Source organism: Schistocerca cancellata, chromosome 2 (assembly GCF_023864275.1).
Source record: "Schistocerca cancellata isolate TAMUIC-IGC-003103 chromosome 2, iqSchCanc2.1, whole genome shotgun sequence".
Lineage (NCBI taxonomy): Eukaryota > Metazoa > Arthropoda > Insecta > Orthoptera > Acrididae > Schistocerca > Schistocerca cancellata.
In genome coordinates this window covers 1,131,367,592-1,131,391,096 of record NC_064627.1, presented here as the reverse complement: position 1 = coordinate 1,131,391,096, position 23,505 = coordinate 1,131,367,592, and the positions used below count along the sequence as shown (strand labels likewise).

Sequence of the window (23,505 nt, the reverse complement as noted above, 5' to 3'; positions counted from 1 at the left end):
CAATGAAAAATGAATTGTTTGCTATGTTTGTTACACTGTACGATAAAAGGAATCAATTTGATTTCAATGTAAATTTAAATAAACAATGTCTGTCAGTTATCACTGTCTTCCACAACCAAATTCACAAACAAAACTGAACAACCTATTTTAATTATTCAAATTGAAAAATATTTAAAAGATATAGACCTGCTTTACCTGATTCATGAGGAAATGGTGCTGAACCATGTTCAAAATTAGGTGGTGGAACACGAGGAGGGAAACCACTGGAAAAAAAAAAAGAAGTAACTCACACACCAATAAAAATTCCAATATACATACAATTTACAATAACCATGAAAGAATATCTAGCTCCTCAAATGTCATAACAACTGCAAAATGCTCTCTAGTAAGCTTTATTTGTCAGTGGAAATACTAACTGTGCATATCACTCTCACCTTAACCCACTTCTACAAAGTGTTATCATTACTTTGGTTTCCTTTTCTCTTTCTCTTCCCCACATATTTGACATAATTTCCACGAACAGGTTAACCGTACGACACTAGCTTCAGAAACTGGATGAAATTGTAATATGGGCTTGTCTGATACACACACTTAATGTCCAGTCAATAATGATATCATTACAGACACAGCATAATCAATGATAATGGAAAGATGACACAGGAAACTGACTGTGCCCTTTTAAAAGAAAATACTTTGGTGTCTGGCTTAAGTGATTTTGGGAATTCATGGAAAACCTAAAATAAATAAATCAGAAATCCAGGATAGAATAACTACAATATTATGAAAAGAATAGGTTACTACATACCATATACAGGAGATGTTGAGTTGCAGATAGTCACAACAAAAAGACTCTTATACAGCTCAATTTTGAGCCAAAAGGCCATGTTCTGAAGTACAAAGCACAATTCATACACATTCACACAAGCACAACTCACACACTGGTGACCAATGTCTCTGGCTGCTGCAGCCATTGTCATTCTATTGCACCAGTAGTATGATCATTCTGGTGTAGCGCGAACGCCACAGAACCTCAGGTATCTTTAACCATACATCATTAATCTATAACTGTCATCACCTACTTACTATATTCTGCATTTCCCAATATTCATATATTTATCAATTTCATTACATTTACTGAAGAAAAGTAATAGTAAAATTATTTTGTTCATCTTATTCCTTTTACACTTGCAAATTTTATTGCTATATTCTACTCCTGTACCTCTTTCAGAATGGCTACACTGTATGTCATTGAATTACAAAAATTAAAAAAAAGAACTTGCCGAAGAGTATTACTGGAAAGAGAAATATTAAGTAGTATAACACTAAGTACAATTATAGAAAATTTGGTGAAGAATGTGCCAGTTACCCTCAAAATACCTTACATGCCATAGTTACTTGTCAAAACTGTGAGGCTATAGAAGTGTACTGGATACTAGTAATTTTGAAGTAAAGGATACTCGAACAAATTAGTTTTAAAATGCCGATGAAAATACAACCATAAATGAATTTCAATTGCTGCAACAGGTTATCCCGTCACAGCAAATGGAGAGACTTGCATCCATGCAACTGATAGTCAAATTATTAATAGTTATAGGCATCCACAATCACAGATCTCTAAAATGCTCTATGAGGCTAGTCTTGGCTACTTTATCTAAAACGGGAATATTTGACTACTAAGAGACTCACAAATTAAAAATGTGTAAGAGACAGTGCATGTGGTACGGCTTCTTCTTTCTGGGCTTCATGTAAGAGTCTGTAATATGGACACGTTATGGATATGTGTAGGATTGGGGGGAGGGAGGGTGAGGGGTGGGGTGGAAGGGGGATTGTTCAAGTCCCTCCCACCCTTTTGCCATGTTTAAAATTAAAAAATCTACATCTACAGTAGAAACATACTTTGTACACCAATGTGAATGCGTAGCTGATAGTACTTAGAATTTTGCCACTTGGCGGGGGTCTTCTTGTTCCACCATATATGTAGCATGAGAAGGATGTCTTCTTAAATGTGACTGTCTGCACTGCATTTAGTCTAATCTTGTCATTGGAGAATCCACGGTAGTAATACTTAGAGGACAGAAATATATTTCTATATTTTTTCAACTACTACTGCTTCCTAAAACTTCATAAGCAGGCTTCTCAGGATAATGGCATCTATCTTCAGCTATGCCAATTCAAGTTTGTCACACTTTTTGTGATACTCTCTCATGAGGAAAACAAACATATGACAATTCAAGCTGCTCTTTTTGTTACATTTGACATCCCCTTTTAGTCTCACACAATTGAGCAATATTCTGAGATAGGATGCAAAATCTTTCCTGCAACCTATCCCTTTACTTATTTCAGTATAACAACCAGATATTTTAAAACCTTCTCAATTAAAACTTATGTGGAAGATGACAAATGAGAAAATAATGTAATACACCTACTAACAACCCTGCACTCCACAAATAATACTCATACCCAACACAAAATATTACCACTGATAAATATCTTAAAATACTCTCCAAAATCAACATGCACTTACTCAACCAGGAATTGCTAACTAGGAAATTCTACACAAGGTGCACCCATTGTAAATACAACAATCAGTTTGTAATATCTTCACATATACAGGCATTCACAGATGGACATTGGAATCATCGAGAAAGGGTGTCCATGCTGAATGTAATCCTTAATGAGAATATTAGAACAAGATGCAGCAGAGTTGATCAAAACAACAAAACCAGTTCCTCCTATTACACAAGAAACTGAAGTTCAATACTGGAAAACCCTAGATACAAACAATAGAAGGATTAAAGACAACTGTATTCTGATTAATTGAGGCACTGAGACACAGACAGCAACATAAGAAAGACTGAACCTTAACCAAAGGTTTCTGACAAAATCCTTCCACACACACACACACACACACACACACACTCACTCACTCAGGTCTGAGGAAGTTGTTTAGTATCCTGAAGTGTAACTACAAGTTCAGTCTTATTTGAATGCCTGTCTACTGTTCAACACCTCAACTTTACAGTATGTGGCTGTCTTCATTCTTTCTGGTTTTTCTTTTAAAGTTAGCTAATTGTTTAGAGGAACAATTATAAGCATGCTGTAAGACATACATGAAATTAGGAAATGGTACTTCATCACAAACTATCCAATATCATCTACAATGTATGACTATAACAAGTCACACATTTCTGGCAGTCTACAAACAATTTGCAGGCATGTTAAATAAGACTTATAAAGACTAGATTCAACAGATACCAGGCAATGTCAAATTGTGGATAGCAGACTGCATGTTAATTTATAACGGCAACAAGAAAGTGTCAGTACTAAAATGAAGGGTGAGAAGAACTAAAGCCACACCAAGCTAAGAGATGCAGTTTATTGTTTTTACCCCACTTACCCAGCAGGTGCTGGCTGACTGACGTGTGGTGGCCGAGAATGGAAGTTTCTACTGTGATCTGATGTTGGCACTGGCATAAGGCGTGGATGCATGTGTTCCACTGTTTGGCCACCAAGCCTAACATTGTTATAAGCAAGGGGTTCTCAGAGTACAGCCACAAATGCATATATAGACATACAGTTGACATTATTTTTATCTCCAGAAACAATGCTGACTAAATATTTCTTTCTTAATTAGTGTTTGCATCAGAGAAGAATCTGTGGCAAGAGCTTTATGATGTTAAGTGTGCTTGATCATTTGAAGTTATGTTCTTTAGTCTCACTTCATTTCTAAGCAAAGTGATACATGAAATGAGTTATGAGAATGTAGTTGAAATGTCTCAGGTTTTGTAACATGTTGAAATATAGTTGTCAGTATCCGGAATGATGGTCACACTGGAATACAAGTCTAAATATACACTCATTACAGGATATGGGGCAATTTCATAATGCTATACTTTCACCAAAAGCAAATATACACAATCTTATTGAAGTTTTATACCAATTTTAGATGCATTGATCTGTAACATGAAAGGCTGGAAGTGGTGGTAGATCAGTTCTTGCTAAAAGTCTCCACATCATATTCAGTATTCAGATTTCAAAGACTGTAATAATCTGCCTTTTTGATTTAGTCTTTGGTGCAAGAGCACAGACGAAAAATTTGTGCTTTATGAAACTTCATTCAAAGAAATTACACACTGATGAATATAATAACTGCTGTGGTCTCTTTCAGATGTCGCTGCTGATTCATGACTGATCCAGTTATCTAAAATGTGTAAAGTTAGATGCTGCCAGACACTTTTTTGAATGGGTGGTGGATTATCATCTCATTAGAACAGAGTTTCCCACTGTCCACTGAGAGTTGTGGTATTAACCACCTTTTCAGCACGTTCAGGTACATGTGTTGATTTGGGTGATAATGTACAGTTTCGCAGATCATCATACCCAATCACTGTGCCTATTAACTTCTCCCAATAAATGAATCATCATCTTGTAACTCACATGATTTTTTTCAGATAACCATAACCTGTTGAATAATTGTTCACAAAACTCTCTTTAACATGCCTCCTCTTCACAAGGCCATTAGGCTTTAGGTAGTAAATGATTTGCAGTTTTTATTAGTCCAGAAAAATTAGAACCCTCCCCCCACCTCCCAAAAAATAAATAAATAAATAAATAAAAGCTGTTCTGCACAATCAATATGCACAAGCCGGAAATAAATTTATTCAACATTAGGCATCCCAAGTAAGAATTAAAAGAGTTTCTAATGGTTTCTGGCTTGTACTGAACTTTTGAGGGCTGAGAAACCACAGAAATTTTGAAACTTCCCAATTTTTTCACTGCTTACCCCCTCTTCAGTTTTTTCAGCTGTGTACCCGCAGTTGATCGTAGAAGATAGGCAGTTTTTATCAACTTTGTGGAAAAAATAAGTAATGCTCATCTTCTAACACCTGTAACTCAGAAACGATTACTCCAAATGAAAGTCATTTATGAAAGTTGCTAAGCATCAAATTCTGCATAAAAAGAGCTACTAAATTTTGAAGTTGATCACGGACCATCGCCCAGAATCGGTGTAATCACTCTCTCTCTCTCTCTCTCTCTCTCTCTCTCTCTCTCTCTCTCTCACACACACACACACACACACGCACACCTATTATCATTTTGGTCTGGCATGGTAATAAATAAATAAATAAAAAGAGCTAACTACTTAGGTAGGTAGGTACCTAACTAACCTGACAATTTAGTTGGAAGAATATGGATGACACTGAGTTCTGAAGTAATTTGACTCCACAAAAAAGTCTTAGAAAGAATTTAGTACTTCAAATAATTACTCATTTGTTCCAGTATCTTTGCATAGGAGTGAGAGAATTTTAAAATTTTGGATTCTTTTCATGCAGAATTTGATGTTCTACAACTTTCATCAACAACATTTCTCACTTGGAGTAGCCATTTTTGAGTTACAGGCATTGTAAGATGTGCTTAACTCACTTTTCCACCAATTTGGTAAAAACTGTCTATCTTTGAAAATCAACAATGGATAAAAGGCTGAATTAATTATAACTTTCAATAAGTTATGCTCCCTGAAATTTTGTGCTCTTTATTTTGGTATTTTGGAAATTCTCTGTAGGATTCATTGAAAGAGGCAGCACAACCCAGAAACCATTGCAAACTCCTAACTCTCATCTAGAATGCCTTATATCAAAATTATTTACTGATTGTGCATATTTATTGGACACGAGAAATCTAATTTGCTACACTATATGGCTACATTAAGTCCCTTTACACTGCTGATGGTATTATACAGCCACTGGCAGTTGGTTCTCCACACTGTTTGGACTCCACATTAAATTTCAATTTACACCATCAATCCTGCCACATTCTTATAGATGCATCATCTGTAACAAAATTTTTTGTAACACCTTAAGATTGGCTTTGCATGAGAAAAGCAACAATAAAGTCTACACAAGTAACCAGAGAACTGTAATCACAATGTCACTTTGTACACATTCAAACATTCAATAACTTCACTCTGTTATGTTCAGTTATGGTGCAAACATATGACCACGTGAAACTGTCTAATAATGAGCAATATTCCATCTTATGAAATGAATGAAACTTCAAAATTCTATGTAACAAGTATGGTGAGCCATTTTACATTCATCATGTCCCACATAGTACATGACGTAACTCTATGACTGTGTCTCTCAAAACTACTGGTAGCATGGGATAATGCACAATACCGACATGATAGAAATTCCTCCTGAAGAGGCCATAAAGCCCCAACAGTACTGACCAGACACCATGTCATCCCCAGTTCAGAGGCTTCACTGGAAGCGGATACAGAGGGGCATGTGGTCAGCACACCGCTCTCCCGGGCGTGTGTCATTTTACGAGACCGGAGCCACTACTTCTCAATCAAGTAGTGCCTCAGTTTGCCCCACAAGGGCTGAGTGCACCCCGCTCGATAACAGTGCTCAACAGAGCAGATGGTCACCCACCCAAGTGCTAGCCCAGCCTGACAGTGCTTAACTACGGTGATCTGACAAGAACCGCTATTACCACTACAGCAAGGCCGTTGGCATTCATCACTGGCCAGTTGCATTAAGCAGATACAATGCATCTTCCCAAGATGAGGCATCGATGCATCCAAATAAATTAATATCTCCAACTAGTGTTTTTCTTTGTGCATCGATCCACAAACCTCTTCAATTTAATAATATAAATTTTTTTCTGCAAGGCTGTTTTTTATTGAACAAATATGTCATAGCTGGCTAATTCTGATATCATCAACATTCACACGAGTGTACAATCAAGCATGCTGTTTTAAGAATATAACAGTGTATATTCAACAACAAATGAGATATCTAGGGTGAGTCGTCAGGGTCTCCAACCCTGTAACATTATATGCTCTTACTTTTTACCTTCACAATGTTCTGCAGAGGGTAAAAATCTCCGTAACAAAAGAAAATTCCAATACACGCTCTGTGATTAACATTGGACCCTTAAGTTGTACGGACACATGAGCTTTAAGGCCTTAGCATTAAAAGCCAATAGACAATAATTGAAAAACTGATTTTGACATCGATTTCATTTGTCCACAGTAGATAACAATTTCAGTTTTAATAAATTCATATGTACAGCACTAGTCTTTGAACGGATGAAAATGAAAGACAATAGGAATTGTCAAAAAACCATTGACTAATCGGATAACTAGAAGGAAAAATATAAAGAGATTTCAAAACTTGAGATTCTTCAGTTTCTCAAAGCATAACTGACAGCAAAATGATTAACTTATGTGAATGGATCCTAGTGTCCTAAAGGCACAAATTTAAGCAACTGTTCACATTACCATGATCAGGGACTCTGATAAACTGACTGGCTCAGAGTGAGTGCATGGTTCTTACACCTTTCCTCATCCCTACAACTTACTGCTCTGTCGTCAGTTCAAATTTGGTGGTACATGCTGGATATTTCCATTTGACTCTTTCCTTTTACTAATCCAACAGAGCATGGGTCTCATGCCATATTAAGTTTGTAACCACGCATCACAGTTGATCAGTTGGTCACTTCCTCTAATCTCAATGGATTTTTTAATGACACAGTCTTAGTATTTCGATGTCTGCACCACAACCTTAATGTAATTGTAATCCATTCAATATCATTCAGCATAAACAGTGCTCTGCAAATGCTGAAGTGGGTTGCACCAATCGTTTATGCCATTTGTGTTGACAGTAGCAATCTTCAGAGCATGCTCACTCTGACCTATGCATGTCATGCCCCACTGGCAGTAGACTGGTACTTCTATAATGCAAAGTCATCATTCACACTACCAAGAAGTGCATGTGTTTAAGCTGGTGGACAGAAAAGTCTTCAGATATGTTTTCCAAGGATTTCATCTTATCGTATTTTGTCCAGGAGGTCAGTTCATAAACACACTTGACAATAGCAACCTGGTTGTTTGCTACAATATTATATCCACTGGAAACAAAGATTAAACCACACAACAATAAACTATTTCATCATCAATTATACCAAGAGAAATTGACGAGTCCTGTCATGTCAAATCACATACCTCCAAATGGAGGGGATGTATTTCAGCATGGAAAAATTTGCCAAGTTGTGCTACCGAAGAAGTCATTTTCTAAGAATCTCTGCATTCCTTATAAGGTATTGGGATGAACACATTGAGTTAAACTTTGAAATGGCGATGCATCATATTGACTCAGTGGGAGCTAGAAGAATCAAGAATTATGTCCGCCAAACCTTGATATGGAAGGGATACACTTTACTCCCTGGAACCTATAGGTGACAGTCAGAAAACTAGTTTGGTTCATCTAAATCTGGTGACCCCATTCAGCCCCTTATGTGGGAATGTACTGATGATGTCATCTGGTCAGGGCATATTCTGCATGAAGGAAGGGCACTGGATGTTTACCAACAAAATTTAAGTGTGTTTCTTAGCACCTACCATTGGATGCTTCCTACAAGGCAATCATCTTTCTTACTGACAGGCACCTGAATCACAATTCCATTCTGTTACGAATGCACGTATCATGGAATTCTTAGCATGTACATGAAATAGCAGCATAACTTCCTCCTGCAGTAGCTGAAAAAGTATGTTATGAAACCTGAAATACTCTTATCTGAATGAAAACTGCAAAACAGAAAATATTCAGAAGGGAGAGGCATACCATCAGCATACTAAGAGAAGATGCTCAGTGTGTACCAGGAGATCAACACAGATTCCACCCAGAAAATCCCAGAACAAAACAATGGCACTTCCCAAAGACTATGGCCTATCAGAGAAAGTGCTTCAAAAGCTATTGTGAGAACTGGTTTTGTTAAGGCTTTATAAGGTTCCCAGCATCCATAAAAATGGGGTACCATTCTGCCCCTTATTTAGCAAAATAGAAGTTCCAACATAATTATTTGCTAAGTACCTGAATGAATTGCTTAGGCCTTATATTGGTAAAAGTTAACACCACAGTCACTATGTGAAATTTGAAAAAATGCCTTAACAGTTTTAGGGTAAAGAATTCCACAATTCTTGATGGCTTCGGTGTCTCTCTTTTTACCAGAGATCCTTTACATGAATCTTGGAACTCACTGGTAAGAAATTTGACTTCAGATCTTTAATCTCTCTAGGAATGTCTTCACACCCACACACTTTCCTTTCCATGGTAGTGACTTTGTGCATACAGGAGCAGCCAAGGCAGTTCAATTTTACCAGCTGTTGCCTAAATGTACATGAGCCATTTGTTGTTACAAGCCAACTTCTTTCTTCTATTATGTTGACAACTCCTTCAAAATACGGGCAGATGGAAGAGGAACTCCTCACCCACCTTAACTCCACATGTTCAAAAATCAACTTTACCATGTAGTTCATCTCATTCTGGATGCCCTGGTAAAATAAGAACAAAAGGTGCATTTATCACAGCGTAAACAGCAAGACTATGCAGACCGATTTGCATCTGCACATTGACTACTGTCACCACTCAGAGCACACAAATGGGGTATTCAAAATAATGGATTCCACAAAAAAAAAAAAAACCTCTTTTGGGTACGAGTAATCTCACCAAAAATATCTTGAAACAGTTTTCATAAGAACAAGAACAGAGAGTGAGATTCAGCAAGCCAATGCAACCAGTTGAAAGGTAAGTGGGAAGAGGGGTCTCAGACTAAATTATCAACTATCATACAGTCACAAACTTTGCAGGAATAATTGAGAAATTCTCCAGAAACACTATGTAAATATTTTGTCCCCACTGGCCGAAACACAGACAGTCCTTGGTAGTGACATGGACGATGCGGTACTACTGGCATCCTGTGTGTACAAAATCCTTTACCAATGCAGCATATCGTTAAAGACTGCTGCTGCAAACACTAATGCCATATCCAATTACTATAGCTCAATAAATCAGTAATCACAGAGTACTATCTATCTGAATAACACACAATGCATTATGACCACACTAAGGTTCCGGCACACACCAAAAAGACAGGGATTGCGTCACTTAAGATTTCATTGCGACTAAGTAAGGGACCACTTCATCAACACTGGCTACAAACCTTAATAAGGATTGGCACCCTCATACTATTTCATTCAGGAGGAGGAATACACCTACGAATTATTTTGTTTTGAAACATTAATATTCTGCAGTAAAGAAATACTCATATTACTAATAGCAACTATTATTTAACAAACTCTCTTTAGTACTTGGAAACACGCTTGATGTTTCATTAAGTTTTCAAACTTGTGCAGCAAGGAAAAGAGCACTGTTAGCTCTTGTCGTATCCACATAAACCACTAAATGAACCAACAAAATTATATCATTGTATGACATGACACATAGTTCATGTGATATGACAACATTAACACTGAGACGCAAGAAAGACTAGCTTCTACTTAAAACTGTGTGCATATTACTCAAAATATACTCATCCCGTGTTTTACAATGACAGTACTTTGTGACTTCCAACAAACTTTAAATATAATTTAAAATTTTTCTAGACTTTTCCTCATTTCCTTAATGTCAAATATTTAACATATTAACTTATTCGTAAAGTAATCAAAACTTTGAGGCTGGTTTATTGTTGGAAGTTCGATTTTTTTAAATAATTGGTATTTACTGGTAAATAAATAATACATCAAAGAAAGCATGCATGTGCATATATATGTAGATGTAATGGGATGGCCCAGTTCTAATACATGAACACACAGTTGCCAACTTTTCACTTCATTATGACCGACCTTTGCAGTCATCAGTATCTAATTTGAATGATCTAGTTCCACTTAATGGTGCATAAATTTTGACTGGATTCTGAAGTTTAATTCATGATAATCTTTTATAGCTTTTTCAGGAAATAACACAGCCAAAAAAAATCATGAATTTGTCAACCTGATTATTTATTTGTGCAATCTAATCTAATTTAAAAATCAAACTGGAAGAAGATAGCTAAAATCAAGGTTCACTTTAGAAATTATTGCCCCGCAGCATAGTCTACTCATGTAGAACTGAGGCTATGATAATCGGCAAGGAGACACTAAATGGATTACAATGAATTCAACAGCAAAATTTTCCAAAGTATGATCATCATAGATCCTTCTGAAACATCAGATGATGGGACATATGATTCAAACTGCTAACACATCAGAGAAAAAGGTCTTAAATTCAGTGGTACAAGAATGGGCAGAAACTGATTCTGAAACAAAATATTACAAGAGAGATTTTTAAGAAATGGAGGAAAGTTCAATCAGAAGTATAACATTCTCAGTATTAGGACACAAATTAACAGGAAAACCACGGGCACAAGATTTCACTTCAAATCAATACACAACAAGATAGGACAATATAATGAAGGATTAAATTAATGTTACTGCACACAATGCGTAGTAGCAGTTAACGCTGCTAGCTGGCATGCTGTGGGTCACCAGCTCAAATCTCATCAAAAACAAATATCTGTTAGTATTTATCATTTCTACGAAGTTCATGAAATTTCTTACATTTGTAATGTTTGCACATTCTGGATTAATGAATGTTTTTATAAATAGCAACACTTTCTGCCCAGGAGGCTGTTCGGCTCTGTCTGTATGTTAGTGGCCATAACAAATGTGTTTCAGTGCTAAGTGTTGTACTCCACTTACTATGGTACCCTGCTTTTGAATTTGCTTTTTATTGTGGTTAAGAAGAGACACTGTCCAGTACAGAGGCCAGATACTTCAAAACAAAGCGTAATCATGGCTCCAATCAGGCATGATAAAAGCAGTCACCTACAAGGGAAGGAACCAGAATAGAAGCACTACACCGTTCCCAAGGTACATATATTAGGGAGATAAACTGCTTCCAAAACAGCAGTAAGTCACCAGCACACCAGGCATCCATCAGTGTGATGCCAATAAAAACCCAACAAAATGGCTAAAAGGATTAGACTGAGACAAAATATAACAGGTGGGATGAAATTATGTGTTTAGCAAATGATTACTGAGAAGTATCCTTGCCACCGCTCAAACAGTGGTTATTCCATCACAAACCCATCTATGCCACAATCTTGTCTGTTGTTATTCGACCCTTCCTCCCTACCCCTTATCCCACGATTTATCACAAGGATAAACCTAGACGCAAGACCTGTCCCATACAGCCACCTATTACGACCTACTATCCCGCTCCCTCAAATCAAAGGCAGGGCCTCCAGCAACAACAATCTGTGATCTATCAACTTAGCTGTGCCCAGAGACAGCAGTGGACAGTGTGTGTCTTACACACGTGTGTGTGTGTGTGTGTGTGTGTGTGTGTGTGTGTGTGTGTGTGTGTGTGTGTGTGTGTTTTGCCTACATCTGATGAAGGACAGCCAACATCTATTACCTTCAATGTGCCTGTCTGCCAGTTAGTGCCACCTCTCTGTGGTGAAAAGCCTATTCTTTTCCTATTATTGTTATTCCATCCTGGAGTATGCTTAGTTTGACACTGTAAATATTTAGTTTGTTTTCTATTTTTATGTTTCTTAAATTTCCTTGGTTGCCACGGTGGTCTAACAGGTGAAGAACTACACCAGTCTAATATTGTGTATAGCCCGTGCGACCATGCCGAAGTGCCGTAACACGACTTGGTATGGACTCGACTAATGTCTGAAATAGTGCTGGAGGGGAATGACACCATGAATCCTGCAGGGCTGTGCATAAATTCATAAGAGTACGATGAGATGATTTTTCTGAACAACACATTGCAAGGCAGCCCAGATATGCTCAATACTGTTCATTGCACAAGTCCATCAGAATGCACAAAGGACACAAATGGATGCAGGTGATCAGAATGGATGCTTACATGTGTGTCACCTGTCGGAGTCATATCTAGATGTATCAGGTGTCTCAAATCACTCCAACTGCACACGAAAGCCTCCATGGATTCGTGAGGTTGTCTCCACAACCGTACATGTCCATCCAACCTACACAATTTGAAATGAGACTCCTCCAACCAGGCAACATGTTTCCAGTCATCTACAGTCAAATGCCGATGTTGATGGATCCAGGCGAGGCGTAAAGCTTTGAGTCGTGCAGTCATCAAGGGTCCACAAGTGGGCCTTCGGCTCCGAAAGCCCTTATCGATGATGATTTGTTGGATGGTTCGCACACTGGTGCTTGTTGATGGCCCAGCATAGAAATCTGCAGCAATTTGCGAAGGGTTGCACTTCTGTCACATTGAATGATTCTCTTCAATAGTCATTGGTCCTGTTCTTGCAGGATCTTTTTTTCCAGCCACAGCCGGGGCATGGAGCCTACCGCCTTTCCCCAACCTAGAGCCATGGCTAACAGAAACACTGCAATCTATCCACAGTCAGCTCAATAGTGCTGTCACAAGCTTGTGCATGGACTTTACCTTTTTATATTTATTTGAGCATCCCTTACTGGAAATATAGGAAGACAATCTAGTAAATATTGGAAATAAGTGCAGAAGATAGCAAAGTAAAGAGAGAGGGAGAAAACGTTAATTCAGAACATAACTGAAAGGGGAAAGAAGGAAGTCTGTTGCAGGGTGAAGGTGCAAAGTGGGAACACCCCCCCCCCCCCCCCCCCGCTTTTGGGGGGGGGGGGGGGCAATCTCTTAAGATTGAAAACAATGGTATTGGGAGTTGGGTTCAAATAAACCTGATAGCAAAGTGTCATTAGGATGTGGAGCAAAACTTGCAGATCATATGTAGATGCTTACATAAAGTAACTTTTTCCTTGACTACAGAGTTTTTCCAGTTGTGGGACAAAGGTATATGATAAATAAATTCTGAGCCAATTACAAAACTGTAAATCTAATTTAAAGATGCACAATAAACAAAACTGGTGCAGCATCTGACCCTGTGGTGGTAGTGTGTTATTTCTTATTACTTTATAGTGATAATTTTCTTTTTGTTTTGACATGAAACTGTCTCCAAAATCAGTTTCCGGATAAGCATACTCTGCATATTCTCCATAACTAATTTATGTTGAAATTAAATTTAGTTTTATTCATCATGAAATCTGTATTTCTTAATAATGAGGAGTAGAATGAATAACTAATAAAGTGGCACTGCAGCAAAGAAAATTATGGCACAACTTGAGTAATTGAAATGATAAATTGATAGAACATACCCTGAGGCATGAAGGAAAGCTGTTGGTAATAAAGAAAGGATTGGAGAGTGGTGGCACACAGACAGACTACAGTAAACAGATCAAAGTACGTGTAGAATGCAGTAATTATTCAGAGACGACAACCTTAGAACAGAATAAACTAGTGTGGAAAGATGCATCATGCCGTCTTCTGAAAGAACACCACCAATACAAGAAACATATCCATATTACTGAATCAGGTTGTTATAAATTCTGAACTGACACTTCAGTTATGGGTATTAGTAGGGACCTGAAAAATCTGCATTCTGCAATAAATGCAAATATAGATACAAATTCTGCCTCAAAAAGCAAAAATTCAGATTTACCTCACGGACAGTACTCCACAGTGAATTGTGTTTACATGAACTGTTTTATCAGTGATAGCTATTTCAAACTTTTTTCTACATGTTAATATCCAAAATGTAAGCAATTTTTGGTTACTGGTGATGCCCTGGAAAGATAATGTGAGTAAAAAATGTTTGCAAAATAAGAAGTGCTCATACGGAATGACTTATCAGTGTGCTCAATGCTCTGGGAGGTTGAATGGTCTGTATCAGATACATGCCACATACCACAACTTACTACTCAGCAGAGGGGCCTAGCATCTTAGAACAAAGAAGCTCATATGCCTGTTTTGTAGCTAAATCAAACAATGGAAAATCCAGAATGGAATAATGACAGTATTATGAAAAAGATAATAAATTGGTACTACCCATATAGAGGAGACGCTGAGTCGCACAAAGGCACAACAGAAAGACTATCAAACTTAAACTGCCTCATTAACAATTTAATATTCTGCTTACCTCACCAAGCAATTGTGTGGCAGTCATTAACACATGTTCTGTGCTGCACATTGCTCATTGTTCTCTTTTCTTATTTTGAAATGAGTGAAAAGACTATTCCTGATCCATCATGGCTTTTGATTAGACCCTTAGAGTATCAGAAAGGATCAGTGATCCTTATGACAGTGTGTCAGTTCAGCTTTCACAGAACAAGGGGGTAGTGAACTGTTCCCTGTGAGAGGGAGGCAGGGCTTCTTGTTCCGTGGGGCTTCTTTCCCCACACCGCACCTCTCCCTTCTGGATGTTGAAATTCTAGTTTGTTTACCCTTGCAGCTCTCTGCCGGTATATAATGTGCACACACTGCACTGTAACGGTTCAAAAACAAAACCTGTCCCATATTTCAGTTGTGTTGAGGTTCTTCCCCTACAGGTAGCATTTGAAAACAATGTTTTCATTTCTACTGCTACATTTAGTGCCATGTTGATTCTATCTGTAGTGCTGTTAAAAATGGGTTGCATGGCTATGAATCCCCATGAAAGGTTGAAATTAATATTATGCAGATTTTGTCACCATCAAATTGGGTGGAAAAGAAAAATAATTTACTTATGGAATATGTTAATTTGTCTCTGGAATATTGTTATTACAAAGTTTTTATATCAATAAATTAGGGGGTTTCCTAGAACTGAATAAATAACATTAGAGTAAAGCACCAAGATTGTAGGTTTGAATACCAGTCCAATTTTAACCTAATAGGAAGTGTCAAAACTGTACACTCCACTGCAAACTGAAAGTTTAATTCTGGTGTACCAACCTATTTATTGTTAACTCCCTAGGTTACATGGTGACAATAGAAATAGCATTTTAACTTACAAGAAGCAGTCACACTGATAGCAAATACCATCTTGTGACAAGAAAGCCCACATTGATGGTAATCTGCAATTGTTGCTGGTGAACTTTCTGAAAATGTATGACGGATGTCCAGCAATGAAGTTTTTACACATTTGGCACAGTGAAGTGCACATGCAGAGTTTAAGTGTTCATTAGCCTGTCACTAGATAAGAACAAGGTAGTTTGAAACAGTATTCTGCATGTCAAGTGCCTGGCAACATTCCTTCCACAAATATCAATAGTTGCAACTTATGGCATCTCAGATGATGATGATGATGATGATGATGTCATCACAGGTTTAATGCAATTTCTTCACTGCTAAAATGTGTTATTGCTTTATTTGTTCCATTTTTATATATTTTCTCCTTTCACCAACCCTCTATAGGTAGTCGATTGTCTTTCCCTTATTTTATATATTTTTCCATCAGGAATTTCCACAGACTTCAATACCAGGAGTATTATTCAAAGATTTCTACCATGTGTTATATGTTTCTGACTACTTGATCCTATGCTGTCCTCACCTCCCAGAGTTATGTATTTGTCTTGTATTGTATTCCTTTCCCCTGTTTCAATCAACTGTTGCCTAACAGTGCTTTTGAAACTCTCAACAACCAACAATTCCTTCAATTTATCCAGGCTCATCTTCTTAATCTCCTACCTTTCTGTAATTTCTTCAGTTTTAATCTGCAGTTCATAATAAACAAATAACAGAATCCAAACATTACTGGAAATGTTTTGCAATTTCAGAATCTCTGTCTTACCATTATATACTATCTGAAACATACTGATGTCTCCAGGTCTACAAGCTTCTTTCATTATTTTTAAACTAAATTTTGGCAATGAATAAAAAATGTATGCATCCAAAATCCTACCACACAGTTTCCCCTTTTATTCCTTTCATGAAGTCGATGTACTAATGTTTTTCTTTCCTTCCTTTTCCCAGTACTGAATTCCAGTCACCCATCTCAATGAAATTCTTATATCTCTTAACAATCTGAATAATTTCTTTTAACTCATGATAAATTATTTCAATCTCTGAAACATCTGTAGGGCTAATAAGCCTATGTATATACAATTAAAAGGCACAATGGCCAACAATCTCTTCAGTGTAGACTGCACACTTGGCTTGAACTCTTACAGGAATCAACAAAATACATAGAATAACGATGATAATGGCAAGGGCCACTACATTAGTAGTGTGTGTATAAGTTGAGAATTTGGGTCTGACAGGAGGCACGCTAGGGTAGTCCGTGCAGTTGCAATGACCACTGTGTCTGGATGGCTCAGTGGTCATAGCATGTGCCTAGTAAGCAGGAGATGTGTGTTCCAACTCTGGTCTAACACAAATTTTCAACTTTCCCCATTGATTTTTAATCAATGCCCACTCACAGCCGATGTCCGTAATTCCTTTGTGTCATAATATATACTTGTACTACTGTGACGAGTGTCTGCTTTGTGTGCCTTGGCTTTCTGATGCATTCACTATGCTCTTCACAGTAGCTCACCTAGTTTCCTATTTTCTTATTTCTTGGTAAACTTATTCATGCATTAGCCTTTTGGATTTCACGTCTATTCGCCTGCACTCACTTGAACAGGAATCCTCTTCTTTCTATCACCATACTTCACTAATACCCACCACAGCCAACTTCTATCTGTTCATTTCTGTTTTTAAAGTCTCTTAATGGATCTAACATTCGATTCTCTGACCTATGGATGTCAGATTTATTTCTCCCCAAGACAACGTTCCCCTGACTAGTTCCCTCCTGTAGATCCAAGTGGATGGACTATTATACTTGCAGAATATTTTACCAGATAATGGCATCATTATCGAACATACAGTAGAGCTGCGCGTCCTCAGGGAAGAAAAAGGCTTTAGTTTCCCTTTACTTGCAGCAGTGTCACAGAAACATCAAAGTATGGCCATGATGGATAATCTTAATAAGGCCAGATCAATCACTCATCCAGACTATTGCCCCTGGACCTACAGCAAAGGCTGCTGCCCCTCTTTAGGAACCGTATGTTGATCCCTCTTCTCTACAGGTTGCACTTATGCTTCAACTATCTGTACTGTTGAGGCAACTTACGCCACCATGGCAAGGTCAATGGTTTGTGGAGAACTTCAATGAATACGACCTGTGCATGGGTGTGCACTGGATGAACACACACTGTGATCAGTGTTCTAAGAGATCTATACTGTCTGGACAAATGGATACCACCTTCATGTAGGCAGAATTTATGAACTGGCAAACACCATTTCTGACATCAACATAGTAGTGAGTTGACAAGTCTAGATAAAACAATGATGTGTATAATATTACGTGAATGTTGGGCTCAATGTTAATGTATGTGCTCTAGCCAAATTGGTTTTATCAGTCTTACATTACCTTCCAGAATATCAACTTTGGGTTCTGGAGTAACAATTTGTCAAGCATTGGCAGCATCTCCACATTAATAATATACTTCACTTCACTTGGGCAGAAATTCTGCATGGCTGCAAAAGCTCACCACCAAAATCATCTCTGAAGTTGCCAACTAGATGCAGTATGTGTAAGTAAGTGTACCCCTGCACGAAGACATATTCACCACAAAAAACATAATGGAAGAAGACATGTTTTGTTACAGATGATTCTTTGACACATGTGGCACCACACAACTCTTAAGGCTGAAGATTTTATTGCCTCTGCTTGCCCCCCCCCCCCTTCCCGCCAAAAAAATCCCCACCCTACTCCAGCAGTAAGTACACTTAAAACCCTTTTCTGCTGATAATTTAACAATCTGTTAAGCACTGATAACCAACAAACAAAAAACAAAATGGAAAAAAAGAGTTAAAAGTAATTGACAAGACACAACAGTTATAGCTAAACAGAATAAATATGGAAACAATCTTACCGATGCTGTGGTGGAAACGGGTGGTCCGGCCTAAATACTGAGGGTCCACGTGATCTAGAACCAACTGTCTGAATGTGACTATAGTTGGTTGGTGGTTGCTGAGTTGATGTAGACTGTGGCTGTTCTTCTCCTGGAGGAAAGTTTGGTGGTGGTACTGATGTATCTGGCAATGCAGCAGCAGGTGGATGGGTGGTGGTTTCTGACGTATGTTCATCGATGGTGGGAGTCCCAGGTCGCTCTTCTACAGACCGTCTTTGACTTGAAATAATTAATCAAGAAGAAAAATCATATAGCTGCACGAACTTTGCACATACTTCATGTCCAACTAAATTTAGAATTACAAAAAAACTCTGAAGACAGATTCGCAAGTTGAAGTCTTGGTAACGGTTTTTATCAACGTATTATCTCAGCAATAATGACGCTGAACAAATACGAGAACAAAGCTATTTCATGACTGTCAATATTTGTGTATCTTAATGCAGACAACAATACAATAGATGGAGATAATCTGAACCTAGAAGAAATGCGCAAGCCAGATTAGCAACTGTTGGTCTTTTAAAAAGAGTGTCATGGATGTATTTGCTAGGACACTTCCTATGTCTGTCTGGACAAACAGAAGGAGAGTTAACCTACTGCCTAAGATGAACAATACATACACAATTGACAATGAAAACATGGTAACAGTGAACATACAACTCAAAGGCAGTTAAAGTGAGAGCACCACTGCCTGATCACTTATGCTGAAGTAACATTCTGGTTACAGTAAGGTCATGCAGGCACAGAGAAAGTAAAAAAAAAAAAAGCCAGGATGAATACATGTACAATGTCAACACATTGTGAAAATCTAGGAAAAAGTGAGGGAGAAAAATGTTCATGGTTCACAGCAGAGACGTGCTCGGACTTCCCTCAATATGGAGTGACATTTTTGTCACATGAGAAATAGGGATTGAAACATAGAGAATGGACACAATATTCCTCTCATGACTATTAGAGAAATTTGTTTTTCAATGGGATTGATCCCATAAAGAAACCAGCCAACTGATCAGAAATATTTTACATCAGCCATCATATAATAAATTAGAAAAGTGAGCATATTGCTGTAAACTATTTTGTATGAAGAACAGAAAAATGTGTATTTCCCATTTGTGATTTTCCCACCACTAACAGATTGAAAACCACATTATTGTAAGACCATACAACTTGTATCAAGTAGTTGCTCATCAGCATTTGGTCAAAATTAAGAAGTGGTTGCCAACCGCTCGCTATGTCAATATTGTTCAACTTAACCAATACATAACCTTCAAATTTCAATTTTACCGACTACCTGCACAACAAACTTTGTGGAGTTACTGTCAACAACATAACTGTACTGGAAATTGGATTCATACTTCCAACTTTATTCTCTTTGGCACGAAAATTACAAATAGAATAACGAGCAGTACAAGGCTAGGAAAAAAGTTGGGGGTATGTCAACATGTTCAGTGTTTATATTTCATCCACTTTAAGTATGAAGCCCATAGTGCTGGCATTGTTTGAAAGTTTCTTCAATTCTGTACTGTGCAAAAACACTACTATTCACTTAATCTAAAGTACCAGCCCAATAGGCCACCTGAAACTGGAGAGTAGGAGTCTTTCAGCTAAAGTAGGACAACTTCTTTTTCCCCCCCAAACGATTAGAACAGAGATGCAAACAAATCAAACAAACCGTAACTCATCATGAAAAGTAGGCAGTGCATCCAGAAAAAGAATTGTGGAGAAAAGATAAGTAACACTATATAAAAATAAAAAAAATTAAAACATAATCAAAGGTCAATAATCAGATATCAAATAAGCTATAAATACCGAATAACTGAAACACACAACCAAAGAACAAAAGGGACTGCAGAAAGGAAGCTCAAGTGTTAATTTTGCCAGAGTTAGCACCCTGGCCTTAAAGATTTAGCTGCTGCTCAGCAAGAGAAGTGTGATGAAAGCAATGTGTCATGACCGTGAGGAAGGGAGGGGGGGGGGGGGGGGGTGGGGGGGGGGGGGGGGGGGGGGGGGATAATCTAGCACTCAGGGGAAAAACTTACAGGTTGCTGTAACTACGGATTCAATCATCAACTAAGTGACCTGCACTGCTACACCTCAACAGGCCAATTAGATATAAACTATTTATTTGCAAGATGTGTTTCCTTTAAATTTTTATCCACAAAACAAAACAAAACAATTGGTACAAAATTGTTATATATTGCTCAGTGTAAATATTTCAACAGTGCAGATTCTCTCCATGTTGAAGATGCAGCTGGAAATGATATTCATGACTTTACCAAACATTAAGCTACTTGCCAAGGAGTATGCGAGGAAGGTTGCAACACAAGAAAGTGTAAATGAGTGATATTGTTTAACAAATGACATTAAGCTGATGATCATGTCACTGTATGGTCTGTGAACATAAACTATAAAAATACGCTGCAGTTTGTTTCAGCAGCACCATGTGCTTCAAATTAATACTTGTGTATGGATTAGAAGCCATGGAGATCTAAAACATAACAGGCAAGTTAAAAAATTCTCTCTCTCTCTCTCTCTCTCTCTCTCTCTCTCCTCTCTCTCTCTCTCTCTCTGTGTGTGTGTGTGTGTGTGTGTGTGTGTGTGTGTGGAGTGAGAGAGAGAGAGAGAGAGAGAGAGAGAGAGAGAGAGAGAGAGAGCCAAATGACGAGACAGAGTTAACAGTAATGTCGAGGCCATTGCAGTAGGAATATGAGGTATGTGCATGGAGAACAGTTCTCTATGGGGTTTTTTGCACGAGGGTGCCTCTCTCCCTTCTGCATTTCCGAGTTCTCTCACTGAATGACAAAGTAATTTGTCTCCTTGCTGTACCCACTTTACTGTCTCATCCTTGTGGACTCCTATTTCTTCAACCTTTTTCCTCCCTCTTTTCCAGTTTCTAACAGCTAATGAAATTTTTTAACTCTGCATATCTTTCAAACAATGGAAACAGTAAAAGTAAATGTCACTTTTCAGTTGAGGCACTGGGGTGTTTAAGAGGCACATAAACAAGGTTGAAATGATTTTGACCAATGTCCTTCCCTCTTAGCTAACAGACTAACACAATGCTACATTTTCCACATGCTACGTGAGGAATTGTATCAGAGTGGATGAGAGGAACAAGGAGAAGTGGAGAGAAGAAATAGGGTGAGGGAAGGGAGAACTATGGCAGGGAGGACGAAGCAGAAAGGGAGTGGGATTAAAATATGGAACCAGTGAATCCACCCTGATAAAGAAAATGAGTGGATTGACAAGGGAGGACAGAAGAGGGGGAGGGGAGGAGGAAGGGAATTCATAATAGAGGAATAGGGAGACATTGAAGAAAAAAATGAATTAGGACACATGCGGCAGGAATGAGAGTGGGTGTAGGACATGGGCGGGCTATCAGAGATGGGGACCAGGATGATTAACAAAATTGGGAAGGGGATAACCACATAGCATGGCTTGCAATGCAGCTTTCAAAACCAATCATGCTGTGGTTAGTGCCATGCTCTACCACTGTGCAGTACACTTTTCTCTTAACCACAGTTAGACGCTGGTTATTTATTCGAATGGCAAGCTAGCTTGCAGTTATACTCACCAAAACAAAAAGTTATTGCAAAGTTTGTAATAACATGACTGTTTTCATAAGTAAACCTGCTTCTTAAAGGGTACAGTATGCTTGTGACAGAACTGGAATAGGATGTGTTTGGTGTTTGCACCTGTGACTTCCATCAAACAACGACCACTAGGAAAAGATGGGGAGGGTTGGTATGAATTATTCCACAATGCTTCATTATTAGTTGGAAACGTAATGTTTGTGGAATAAATCATGCATATTCCCAACCATTTGCCTCATGACTTTTTCAAGAAGTTTATTTTCATACAATTATGTTTTAATCATATTATGGGCAAACTCCCATTGCTAATTCATCAGTTCCAATAAAATGTACATGCAGTATTTTCTTGAACAAACCAATCATTTTGAAATTTCTATAATGAAAATATGCACTAGAAAAACTTACCTAGATGGATAGCGAGATTTACTAGCTGAAGCAGTAGGAATTGTTTCCAACACCTGGTGTTGTGATGTAGACTTTGGTTTTGAGCTTAATGGAGCTATAGTTGATGGGATGGCTTGTGCACCAGATTCTGCAGCTATCACTGACCCCGCATTTGCTGCAAAGAAGAGAAGGTAATCTTTTATAATTAAAGAAATAGTTGAATTTATAAGCATGAATAATAAATGTGGAGATACAAAATAATCTTTTTTGTAACTATTGAATCATGTTTACATTGCTTAAAGCAAAAACTGATTCACATAAATGATTCAGTATATGAGAATAAATATAGTTAATAAACATCCACATTCGTAAGCCCTACCACACTACTTCTCCCTAATAAATCCTTGCTCTTACCCTCTTCCCTGTGCAATGTTATTTTTTTGCACTTGCACTACTGATATTTAACTTTACTTCTCATTTCCCCAAAATTATTTAATTTCTTGTATACACCATCAATTATTTCCAAACATTTTGAATCTAATCTTTTCACATTTCACTCTTGGTCATTCTATACAGTTTTCTTTCTTTGCATTTTCAACCAATTTTCTAACCAAGTGGCCTATACTGTTCAGTTCCTTTCACATCCTTTACCTTCTAGTGCCTCCATTTACTGACTCTGTTACAAAACTGTTAAGTGCGCTCATTTCTTATATCTATGATGTTCACAAGGCTGTATCATATTTCTCCATTCCATTCTATTTCTGTTTTGGCTACTTACATTTATTTTTCAAAGTTCTGATTTGAATGTATAACTTTATGAAAGGTAGCTAATGATGTGATGGTGACGATAATGTTATTTGGTTT

At 37.8% G+C, this 23,505-nt stretch overlaps 1 protein-coding gene across 5 annotated transcripts in view; it reads right to left on the bottom strand.

Moving 5' to 3' along the window:
* LOC126163168 (E3 ubiquitin-protein ligase RBBP6) overlaps nucleotides 1-23,505 on the bottom strand; it is a 382,937-nt gene that overhangs the window by 194,062 nt on the left and 165,370 nt on the right. For 4 of the 5 annotated variants that reach the window (XM_049920115.1, XM_049920117.1, XM_049920116.1 and 1 more), the window contains exons 12-15: nucleotides 22,663-22,816; nucleotides 18,632-18,889; nucleotides 3,398-3,514; nucleotides 196-263 (exon numbers count right to left, since the gene is read on the bottom strand). In XM_049920115.1, the coding sequence (XP_049776072.1) occupies nucleotides 196-263; nucleotides 3,398-3,514; nucleotides 18,632-18,889; nucleotides 22,663-22,816 (597 nt within the window). The remainder of the gene's footprint in view (nucleotides 1-195; nucleotides 264-3,397; nucleotides 3,515-18,631; nucleotides 18,890-22,662; nucleotides 22,817-23,505) is intronic. The other variant, XM_049920119.1, reaches the window with a different exon arrangement.